Source organism: Varroa jacobsoni, unplaced genomic scaffold (assembly GCF_002532875.2).
Source record: "Varroa jacobsoni isolate VJ856 unplaced genomic scaffold, vjacob_1.0 scaffold_367, whole genome shotgun sequence".
NCBI classification, from domain to species: domain Eukaryota; kingdom Metazoa; phylum Arthropoda; class Arachnida; order Mesostigmata; family Varroidae; genus Varroa; species Varroa jacobsoni.
In genome coordinates, this window is record NW_019213269.1 from 274891 (window position 1) to 287159 (window position 12269).

At 41.0% G+C, this 12269-nt stretch overlaps 1 protein-coding gene across 4 annotated transcripts in view; it reads right to left on the bottom strand.

Moving 5' to 3' along the window:
- LOC111259783 (uncharacterized) overlaps positions 1 to 12269 on the bottom strand; it is an 18177-nt gene extending 5908 nt beyond the window's left edge. For all 4 annotated transcript variants that reach the window (XR_015310737.1, XM_022832006.2, XM_022832004.2 and 1 more), the window contains exons 1-6: positions 12146 to 12269; positions 10716 to 10853; positions 10352 to 10476; positions 6835 to 6917; positions 1583 to 1644; positions 1241 to 1312 (exon numbers count right to left, since the gene is read on the bottom strand). Coding sequence is in view for 3 of the 4 variants with exons in the window: in XM_022832006.2 (XP_022687741.1) it covers positions 1241 to 1312; positions 1583 to 1644; positions 6835 to 6917; positions 10352 to 10476; positions 10716 to 10853; positions 12146 to 12151 (486 nt within the window). In the remaining variant the exon portion in view is untranslated. The remainder of the gene's footprint in view (positions 1 to 1240; positions 1313 to 1582; positions 1645 to 6834; positions 6918 to 10351; positions 10477 to 10715; positions 10854 to 12145) is intronic.

The following is a 12269-nucleotide window of genomic DNA, read 5'->3' on the forward strand; positions in this document are numbered from 1 at the left end:
ACTGCCCATACAGGCGCTAGCCATTACGCAAAGATGTGTGTTTATTGTGTGTGGTACAACTACCAGATGTTTTTAGCTTGATTAAGGCAGCTAGGGAAAAATCTGGAGTACGAATGACCACCTAACGTATGCTCAAGTTCAGTAGGCAAATACGATACCACTGTATATAGAGCAACGATAACTGCCACCACGAAACAAATCTATAGGGTTAAGGGAATTTTCCTTGAACTGTCTAGTTAGCCGATTTACTGCGAAGTACGAAAAGGCATTGGTTCGGTTTTTTTCTGATGTGTCTCTTCAATACAAGGCGCTTATAATATGTAGCACATATGTTACGGTTTCAGCTAGTTACATCACGTATTTTAGTTTGATCTCGCCTTACGATATGCTTGAAAGTTTAAAAAGCTTGCTCTTGGGTGGAACAAGGCAAACTCAAGGTGAACAAAGAGCTGCATCGATCAAGAACTTCGATCTCTGTGTGATTCGATGAGCGTTTTAGCGATAGCCAACGATAGCGATAGAAAACAGTCAGCAGCGATAAGAGAAGTCAGAGTAATCTTCATGCTAAACATCATATGCATATGAAGAACTGTAAAAGACTAAATATACGACAGTAAGAGTGAGTTTCAATATGTTGGGCCTGTTGAGTGTTGTGTGTAGTACGATTTCGGGGGCAATTCGTAGTATAGTTGACTCGACAAGCATACTGAGACAAGCGGCCCTCTATAATAGACAAAAACACCGGTATATAATAAATTGAATAACTAACTATTATTTTCAAAGTTATTATAGTATCCCATGTTACCTTAATAAGTCATGACGAATAACCGTCATTTAACTACTCCATTTAACAGACAGACAAGTTTGAGGCTGCCAACGAGTAAGTTTAGTCAAAAAAAAATATAGCGAGGTATCTTATAATATATTATTTTGTTTTTGTTTTTTTCTTTTTCACTAAGCAACGTGAAACATAATGCATTAGATATTAACATCCACAGACAGACCATAAATATGCGATATATAAGGAATTTACTTATTAAAACCTTTTACGTCTAGTAACGCTACATGCAAGTTCTACCCATACTGGGTTATACTTACACAAAAAATAAATTTATCTACATTTGATGATCATGTTTTGTGATTATTTCTACTAAATATAATGAACTAATGACAAATACGGATTAGTAACCCAAGCTAGTATATATATTATGTCGTCTTCAAATGCTAAGACTCGACTTACCAAGTCAGAAGGAAATGCCGCTTCCTCAATCACAATTTTGTACCGTTCGCCTGATGGTTTGTAAAACTTTAACTGAAATATCACACCATTTTGTTTACTGTTAACATATCATCGCATAGTTTATCCATAAAGTTTATTTTTCTAGAAATAGATTTGTTACTTCTACCGATACGATACCTCTAGATTACTACTACGTTACCAGGACATCAATTATATGCTCCCTTAAGAAAGACGGTTATACAATTCAGTTCAAGGGTTCCTTTTTCTATATCGCGAAGTGTTAACAATGACCTTAAGTGTTTAATAACCCGAACGAATCTGCCTGATCTCTGCTGTATTTACCATAAGTAAATGAAGGTTGACCGTGAGACCGTTCATGATCACCAGTTCATAAGGAAAGCACCCTGTAAATAAATGCATTTCACATGAACAAAAAAAAAAAAGTAAAATTAAATTCGTGTCCAAATTATCTTCCTACATCGTTTTTGTAAACGTTATAGAAAAACTGTCGCGCAGTATTTTTCCATTTCTTTTATTCGAAAATAGTAATTTTCGAATACCGAACTTTTTGTTCTGCTATGGGATTGACCGAGTTTGTTATGCGTTACCTCTGTTATCATAGGGACTTCATAAAATGCAAGGTACAAATTTTCTAGCGTTCTTATTGTAGCTAACCGTATCACTTGTCTGTTTTCTTAATATATAAATTAGTTACACTCTGTTATTAGTGTGTTGGGATTCGGCGCACGTTTTCTTCAAATATTCACGAAGAACAGGCGGGCCATTCTTCGGAACGGCAACGCGTTCTCCACGAAAGTGGCTATCCAGCTCTCTTCTAATATTGTTAGAAGTAGTTCTTGTTCGGCCCATAAAGTAGGAGAAAATATTTATGTCCTTATTTTATGTGACGATTAAGCGTAACGTCTTTTGACTAAATTACTGGTTCATCCAGCCTTGGTCTACCATGTATGTGCTGACCGCACGAATAGATATTCAATATACCCTAGAAAATCAAATAGAATCTTAGGTATTATAACGCTGCCCTCTCGAAGTAATGATGTCAATATAGAAAAACAACAAAGAAATAGGCTTACTTAAGTATATGAGAGCACAAATAACGAATGCAGTTAAAATTGTTTGGTGAGCTGATATTAAAATCCTGAATTACGTAAAAACGATGACTTCAAACGAGTCGTAACATATTCACTCACTGCACGATAACCTCAAATACCGTAAGCGAAAAGCAACCAAATACTATAGGTTGTATTTTTTTAGTACATATATATATTGTTCTCTTTCATACCCCTAAAGATTTGCCGTGCTCGACCTATAGAGCAGGACAGCTTTGCTATTACGGGTAAAACATAAGCGCAAACGATGTACTTCACTCCATTAGGACAATCAGTGTCTCTATCCTCCTTGGAACTCTGAGAGAACCAGACTCAGAGTCCCAAGCCGGCGAATCTTACTTAATTGACGAAAACAAATCGACTGAGAGTGGCCACTGACATGTATGTGGGCCGACATGAGCACTACTACGAACGTCACTATCATAGCCAGACCAGCAGCGGTACAGACGTTAAGGAATGGAAAGCCGTCGCGAACAGTACAGAGCAGAAATAGGCGCTGGCCGTTATTGTTCGTACAATAACTACGTCGATGACCGGGCTGGCTGCCTGTACAACCGCAGTGCTAGCCACACGAACATACGTTAGCTGTAGCTGCGGACCTGGCTACGAAGGGGGAATAAAGAACTAGATGTCTGTCTGTCTATCTTTGTTTATTTGTTCCCACTGACGTTTGCCAAAGGCGAAGAACCGAGACGAGGTCGAGCAAACGAGGTGAGTATACGCTTGGAGTCAAAACTACGGCTCGAACGATAGTCCAAGACGGGCAGGCTTTGTCCTGTAGGAGGGTTGAACAAAGCAACGAAGACACGAACGGGATGGAGGCAAGCCGGCGCACCGTGAATCATGTTCTGACTCCTACTTTAACGGACTAATGGCTCGTGGAGGCTCGTATTATGGACGTGAGGACGGGAAGAGTAAACGGACTTGCGAATTCCAACGGTGGCTATGAAGGGATTCCACACTGACAACAAGGATAAAGACGACAACAACAGCAGCAGCAGCAGCAGCGACAGGCGCAGCACCAGCAACAAACGATAGCAACGCCAATCGGATGAGAAATGAGGCATGGAGCAACTGTGGGAGTAACGGGAAATAATGGGAGGTGCTCACCAAAGGGACGAAAGAACAAGTCACAGCAAATGAACGCTTCTGGCATACGTAAGAGAGCAGAAAAGAGAAAGGAAGGACCGAGACGGACATCGTGGGATCTCAGGAAACGAGGGTTGACCTGAGGAGGACTTTACGATATTATGCTAACAGACTCTTTGGAGAAGACGTCAGTCTAGTTTGCTAGCAAGAAAATAAACTGAAAGGCCATAAACCTAGCAGTTGCTGTTCTTGACATATAACTGCATCAGGACGCATTCTGACTGCAACTACATATGCTTAACTTTTGTTGCTGTCACTGCCTTTAGTCCGATTGGTACCTTTAGGCGGGCCCTTGTCGTTTCGGTTCCTTTTTCACTAGTTTCGTCATCTGCTCGTTGACTTTTCGGCTGTGCTTTTAACCACCAGAATGAAACGCTCTCGTTTACCCTCCGAGTCATCGTCAGCCGACAGTAACTCTGTTTATTATTCCTTCACCCTCCTTTGTCCGCTTTGAATCTGTTCCACGGGTTCCCTTTTTCGTGCGCCCTGCTCATATGCTTATGTATACAAACACTGTTACGATCTGAACGTCATCTACCAGAGTGTTCACTTTTTATACGTTAACTGCGTCCGTGAAGAAGCGAGTATGCAACAGTGAAATAGTGAAGATTTCGCTAAAGCGCTACGAAAAGCGTGAACGTATTTTTGGCGGGTGTTGCTGGCGCTTTTCGGGGGCGTACGGCAAGCGGCTACAAGCTGCCAGTGACCCCTTCGTGGCGGGTGGACAGACATCACGGAGACATGCAGTAGATTTTTCTCCTGTCTCTTTTTCTACCCAGTTGAACCCCTTTTATAGAAACAGATTTACGCGCTTGGACGTGGCCTCTAAATTTAACATAAATGCCGCCTTGAGATTTATTCCTCTTATCCGCTGTAGGGGCTACGATCGTGATGCGAATCGTCGTACTTCTTTAATGCACTAAGCTCTATCTCCGGTGACTAAATTGCATCCGAGACTGAGCCAGGTTTTTTATAGTCAGACGTGGATGGATATGGGAGAAGAGAGCACTGCAATATTTATTGTGGGGTTTGTGGGGACACTGAGGAAAGGGGTCAATAGAAGATACAATAGCCACAACGTTGAAGTAAATGAATATAGTGACCATTGATCGTTTGCATAGTTCGCGATGTACACAGTGGCGCTACTGCTGTGCTGAGATATATAACATCGATGGAAGCAACAAAAGGGGCAATGAGAGATAATGGTCATGGTGCATATGAGTACTATGTTTGAGTATGTCTCTCTAATTGATTGTAATGCATCATTACTTGCATAGACGCCGCGATACAGAATAGGCGCATGTACGTACGTGCAAAATATTTTCGTCCTGCTAAAATACTCTGCAGGCTGCATTTGTCCATATACGTGCATACGTTGCGAACGAACAAACGATGGCTAATAACTCTATGTATGGGCAGGCGAAACACAACTGGTAAGCGCTTTACCCAGTAAATATACTCAATATTAAAAACTAAAGTAAAATATAAAAAAAATATAGCAAAAATATTAAATGCAAACGCGTCAGGGGTTTGCCTATGATAGATGTGTTAACAAATGTTCGCCAGTAGGCCTCAGCAGTGCGGGCTACGGCAGCAGTGGTACCAATTAAGGAACCTCTGCGCTTTCCTTTGGGTTCTGAACGTCTTACATTTATCCGTATTAGTGGCTATTTGAACCGAAAGTATTTTTCCAGAACCCGGTACCATGGACTAGATTATTAGCACGGCTATTGTAATTCGGTAAACCCACGGAGACCACCGGCAGAAAAGGAACGAGACCTAATTGAAAACCTAAAAATAACTTTCTATTAGCAATCACATTTATACACCCTTAGACACAAGGATCCTGCTTAGAACAGCGAACGTGTTAGTTTTTTTTTAAGAATAGATGATGAGTTAACATTTCAACACTTTGCGTTGTTAATTGGCTATTGGTTACCAGATAATATGTTATATCAGGCATAGGTTAACTTCTGACATGGATAAAACGAACGAAGTCTTTTGTTTCCGAAGGTCTCTATGTGGAACTCTATGTAACCAATCGATATCTTCTTTATGTGACACGCGAAAGTAGACTGAATTTTAATCATACGTGGCGACAGCTTAAATACAGATGGAGGAACAGCAGTAGATTCGAAACACGGTTCGTGTCACACATACAGAAGATATATTGACGCGCACGTCCGCGTGTTATTCTGTCAGGACAAACATACGTCAAGTCTGCCGCTGGCGCATTGCTGACAGAACAGTCGAAAATATCTAGAGCCCTAACATAGCCAAACTGCGCAGCACCAGACAAGCTAAGTACACCATCTACGTACAGTCAGCACCGGTTGGCCTGCACCGCAAGAAGATTTCATCGAGCTGAAATATAGCAGCAGTGATACCGTGCAAGCAGAAGCAAGTAGTAGTAACAGAAGTAGCGCCAGCAGTTTTAGACATGCTCAAAAGCAGACCGCGTGCACCTGCTGGCGGCCTGACATTTATCGAGCTAGACCAGAGGCTAAAAGAGTCAGACATCGTGGTGTGGCCGGTGGTGCAGTTGTATCTGAAAAGCTTTGTAGTTCATTCTATTCTCGTGGACGGCAGCTGGCCACAGCTGCCTACACATTAGTTTTCCAGCCTGCTAGGAATGCCCAGTGAGCAGCTGCGTGCAACTGCTATCGGGTCGATCAAATTTTCTGATCAGCACGTCTGTAATAGCACGTGCTGGTCAGAAAATTTGCGTGCGCTATCCGGTTGTAGCGTTCAGCCAGTATATGATACGGGCGTGTTCTCGAAGACAATGAAAGCAAAAACGAAGCAACTGAGAAGTTGTCTAGAAAGCTTGGCCGGTAGCTCATCGCCACAAGAACATCGGCCAGCGACAAGCAAATTTTGTAACGTCTAGTGGGTGGGTGGAGCAAACAAACGAAAAGTCCCTGTTATTCTACTGACGTTGAACGACAGAAAAGACTTCCTATCTGGTCAAACAAATTATCAGTAGCATATGAACAAAATTTTTCCTCATTTAGTAAACAGAACCGTCGCATCTATTTTAGTTACTTTGTGAAGCATAACTTGCAGCGGGGTCTTACCAATTAAAGGTGGCAACTTCTAAAAGAGAATCTGTTGTTTTAAGACCAATGGTAAGTGTAAAAGTTAATGCCACTTAACCTCTAAGTTTTTCAATGTTACATAAAAAAAAATTACTGTTGTGTTTCTGTACATGTTAGGAAACTATTAAATAAGCCAGTAGACAACTTTGGGTGGTGTCAAACGAGCGCAATAGCAAGAGATAAAAGAGAAGTAAGGTAGAATATAAACTATACACACCTGCGAGTCGAGCCATTTCATCCTTTGGGTAAAGTTCACAGAATGCTGCAGGCAGATAACCATTGTAGTGATGTTCCGCTCCCCTAACAGACAATTTTATAAACATATAGGGTTAGAGATTCAAAATCTGACAGGCTTTGGCAAGCTGCTTGTTGTAGGGGGATGTCGCAGGTATTTTTGCAATTCATACGGAGATTCGTTACTATCTACTGTTTTTATGCAAGCCAAAACCCCATCGAGGTGCTAGAAAAAAACTTCCTACTATACCCGAAATCGACAGTTTCCATTATTGCCACTTTTCATAGGCCTTTTGAAAAACCCCCTACAGGGATACTCGATAGAGGCTAGAGAAAAAAAGGCTCAAAAATATTTTACATAAATTGACGCTTGTTTTCAAGAGCGAAATATCAACTGCAGGTTGGATCGTCCGCTTAAACTCCATCGATTAATCTTTTTGAGACTTTCTGACCTGTTTCGTACGCTTTGTGTTTATTGTTCGTTAAAAGCCCTGGCACTTTTATGAGTTAGTTTGGTATCATCCTAAAATTTAATTCCGTTTGAATTTTTTATACCTAGCGTATGTGTATGACGCTTTAACGAGTTTACGTCTCCCAATATTGTTTAACGTACGGTTATTATGAAAAAATGTATGATAAATATAGTAAAGGTGGAATATTTTGAAATGTTTAGTAAGTTGGTAAGTTAGTAAGTTGGTGTTTAGTAAGCAAATTGGAGATGTAGTCGCGCTTTTGTTTAGACACAGTCTCATAAACACATTGTATGAAACTAGTCGGACCTGGACTCTCACCCTATATATTGAAATTAAAAAGCAAAACTTAACTACGCGGTATAAGGGTGGTCGACTTGTTGGAATTTCTACGCATCGATTTGGCACAAAAAAAGGAGTAAATAATCTAATACGACACTATCGCTCCGTAACTAACTTCCGTGCTAAGTTTTTCGCGCTGACTGATGGTCGCATGTTGCCAACACGTAACATGTGTCACTGTGCACTTTATCAAAAAAGAAGATCAAGGATTTAGAACGGACACTCAGAATTATAATACTTCGCTGCCGAAGATAGTTAGAATATGAGAGACGTTTTCAGAAGCCGCATGAACACTAGAAAAGCTCCAAAATAAGGTGATGACTGATGACTGAATAAGGTGATGACTGGGCTTAGGCGAAACGCCATTAGCACAGCATATGAAACTGATCGTTAGCGTCGAACGACAAGGGCCACTGCAGGCATCGTTTGCAAATCCGTGTAGCTAATGTAGTTAGCGGATCACGGCGTATGGCGCAATGCGCCAAGACGTTTTCAGTCCAGCGTTTCCATTGTGACTGCAAGATTTCATCGCCAACCGAAACTTCGATAATCTTTGCCACGTGTGACTTGGAATTTTCGTGGAGGGAAAAAAAATGCACTGCCTTTTCTATCGCATCATTTCTATCGGATAGCTTTCTTCGCTCGATGCAGCTAAGCTATATACAGATCGTTGTTGACCGGCTCAATTGTTTGCCAGATTTTCCCTGTTCGACTAAACGCAAATCACGATTTAATTTTGTACAGAGATCAACAGGTCTCTTACAATTACCCATTTCTTTTTCCGCGCCATGTTGACGTAGAAACACCACTTCTAGTCATCCACTCTGCGCAGGAATTTGTAATTCTGACCATTCAGATATAGTGAAAGGCCCTACCTCCTTTTGCCTGTCGTTCAATGAGGCAGCCAAATTCCTAACTTCTGATAAAATCCTGTAGATAACTAATGATGGTCAAGCGCCGATGCCCCATTTCGAGATCGTCATTGAACTCGCATAGTCGATCGGAGTAGGGTGCATTCTTCAGAAAGAAGTTCCTATCCTTACAATTCACGAGATGCTTTCTTCGCCACAAGGCTTTCGCTGTATACAGTATAAACATGATAAATAGTTCTTTGGCCTATATTCTATTCTTGAGGCCTGAGCTCGGGACGAAATTCCGTTTACCTTTCAATGGATATACAACAAGCGAATGGAGGAGACCGAATGTTTTCCAGTAGTATATGTAAATAGGCAAACAATAGAGAAGTGAAACGGAAACGGAAATTTGAACTAAAAAAAAAGCTAACTACTTTTTGACCGATCTGATAATATTCAACAAACATCAAAGTCAATTCCGCTACACAAAACAAGCTATTTTGAATGTTCCCGATTTGATTATGCAGTACAAACCCATCATTGTGTCTAGTACGAATAATACTTTTAATAACTAGGCAAAGATTCTTCACCGCTTTTGGTTAATACATATTTGAGTAAACTTGTCGGTCGAACGCACTGAATCTATACAGATAAGTGTACAGCCATAAATGAACACCCTCCTGAAAAGAGACACTATCTATCGTTCCGGTTCATATTCATAGACGCACTACAGCGAATGGAGGAGGTAGACAGACGTTACTTATTTGATTTCGGTAAATGTTTAATCGCCTTCTATCTTATTAAAAGCAGCGGGTGCCTGTTCCTCTATCATCTATATAATTCGTCTAGCCGGCGACTGAGCGGTTTGCTATCTGCCATGGCTGGCGCGTTTCCATCGAACAATGATAGGCTACATATAGTATAGCTTGCGTTGTCTGCGACAGCTACATGGGCAGACAAAAAGAGTCAACCCATCAGGTCACACGCATACACAGACCTATACTCATACGCCTACAGACGATACGCATCCATCAATGACCGGCTGCGACCCTTTCGAGCAACGTTGCCGGGTGCTTGTCTCGCGGACCTTCGGTCAGAGATAAGACGGTTCGTGGGCTACGGCTGGACAGGGAGACTAAGGCCGCGAGGGAAACCTCGTCTAGAGGAGCGTATTCTTTGAAAAACGCTAAAAAGACTGAAAGCAATTCTTTGCTTGCCTTGGCCACAAGTGCAAAGCATACGCATTTCACCGTCGAGATCCAAGTTGTAGGTGGCATGTGAGGCTGATTAGGTGTGTCTCTATAAAATGCTGATTACAAGTTATAGAGTTCAAAGGAAGTACCTAACTCATATCATTTTAAACTAACGTACTTGTGTGAGCTTTTACAGCAAGTACTACACCACGGCAATATAGGTACTAATGATAAACGTTTGATGCACACGTTTGTTACGCATATTGCCAGTGGCGCAACTCATTGTTGACGTCCTACCGCACTTGAGACTGTCAGACGGTTAAAATGAATTAACAAACTTTCAATTGCTGCTGGTATTATACAGAACTGAATAAAAAGGTATTATACTGAATGTTACAAAGAGCTTGAAAGAATAATCATTGAAAAACGAAATAATTAAGTGAGGGTAGGTTCCAGGAGCGGTAACTGCTCCTTACTGTCTCACAGCCGATACTCCTTTCGGGACCATCGCCAGACTAAGAATCTTTTAATGAATTATATTATCATAGATGCGAGTAGCGTCATGTATTTTTGCTTATTAAAACTTGTAGACAATTGCATTTGATGTTACGACAGCGCATGTCACTGATACGAGAACTTACATTTGACCCCAACAGTCTAGGACCTTATTGATATTGTTCCTTGTTTTTTTCGGCATAAGGCCCAGGGAATGACCGCAGAGATAGATGCTGTCTTCGTCCGTTTTCGATGCAGTGCAAGGTAGGTCCTATCGTTAAAACGAGATGGGCCATAGGTTTTTCTTATTACCCTCTATACAAAAAGGTCATATTGCTATTCGAAATATATATACCCATTGATAAAGCAATAAAAGGGCTACTGTATGAAAATACATAGCGCAAAGTGTTTAGATTCATTGCTAAGATAAACATGAGTTGATTCTAGATAAATAAATTTCTCAGAATCGCTACGCATTATACGCTGTATAACGGTACTAGCTTCTGTAACCTTCATTTTAGGGTAAACGAATTCTGATCGAAATTGTTTCAGTTCATCATGGGCGTCCATCGCGTTTGCGAATTTTTCCGATTCAAGAAGGTGACCGACGTCTTTTGCAAGGGCCTGAAGCTCTGACAACAGCGTGGGCTGTAATAAAAACAATGTCAACACACCTTTGTAGATTCGACAAGAACGGTAAAGTACTGAACTTAGTTCATAATGTGGTTAATCAGAAACGTTCATCTTCGCGCTGTACCAAGTAGCGTAATGTAAAAATTGATATCTGATCGACCCCTAACTCATCGCTGCCCTTTCTTCTAAATGACCAGAAATACAATGTGATAAACCTATTAAGGCCGTGGTACCTTGGTGTTGGGTAAGACAATTACTTACGACAAGTATAAATCCTAGTGAAAGTGGGACTGGGTCCAGACGCGCAGAATAGGCGCAATAAATAACAGTGTAGAAGGAGCTGTACAAAACAATTAAACTAGTCGCCATGGAAATTGCCGGATTTATGGATACGTACTCTAACACGGCCTGCTCTATGACGGGTACATGAGTAACAAACAAATCCTGATTAGCTACATTTCTAGCACAGAAAAGGGGAGAATACGGGAGAGAGTCCGTTTCAAGCGGATACTCAATCACAAAGTTCACGTAAGCCAGATTAGCAAGGCACCTCTTACGACCTACTCTTATTTTAACATTTCGCTATATTCTGCCTACTTTAATCTTAAAACAAGTTATTTAAATAGCAAGATCATCAAAAACTGAGCGTTCACAAGAATAACTCGAGCTTGCAGATACGTGCTTCCAGTATGTGCGTCGCTCTTGAATAGACTAACCTGAATCACCTGGGACATGCGATTTCATGCACTATTTACGATATTATTATGTAACAGGTCCATATGTTGGCTGCGGCAGTGATACCAAACCGCGCATTTGCTCTGCCTTCCTGACCCTTGTTTTGAGGTCATGGGATGCTTAAACGTTTATGCAAAGGAAGGCGAGTAACACAAAAGCAAAAAATGATATATTTTGATCGTCAACCAACCTATCTACCCCGATTATCACTGCATTATAATGCATAATTTCAATGGATACATTAACGAATAGGTCTTTGTTTAAGTCTATTCCACTTCCGATTGATGCTGCTAGTCTAAATCCAGCTAAGCTTAGCTTCACATGTATATTGGTATACAACCCTTTTTTTTTTTACTCGTTGCCATTAGTAGAACGATCTGTGCTGAGGTGTCCAGAACTTCAACGTACTAAATGTGAAAGTAAAAGAGCAATCATCAGATCGTCGAAAGATCTACACCAGTATAACAAGTGTACCCGCCCAAGCACGACAATGCAATGCAGTGAACTTTCTATGTTCTATTAATTTGTTTAGCATTATATAGTCACATCACAACGGCCTTTCACATCAGTACCTCCATCGTCGCCGGTACCGTATCACACGCTCGCACCCTAGTAACGTTGATATAATTCGGGTTCAGGTCAAATGCACCACTAAACGTATGGCATAAATATAGAAGGTTAGACGTCACACCGTAA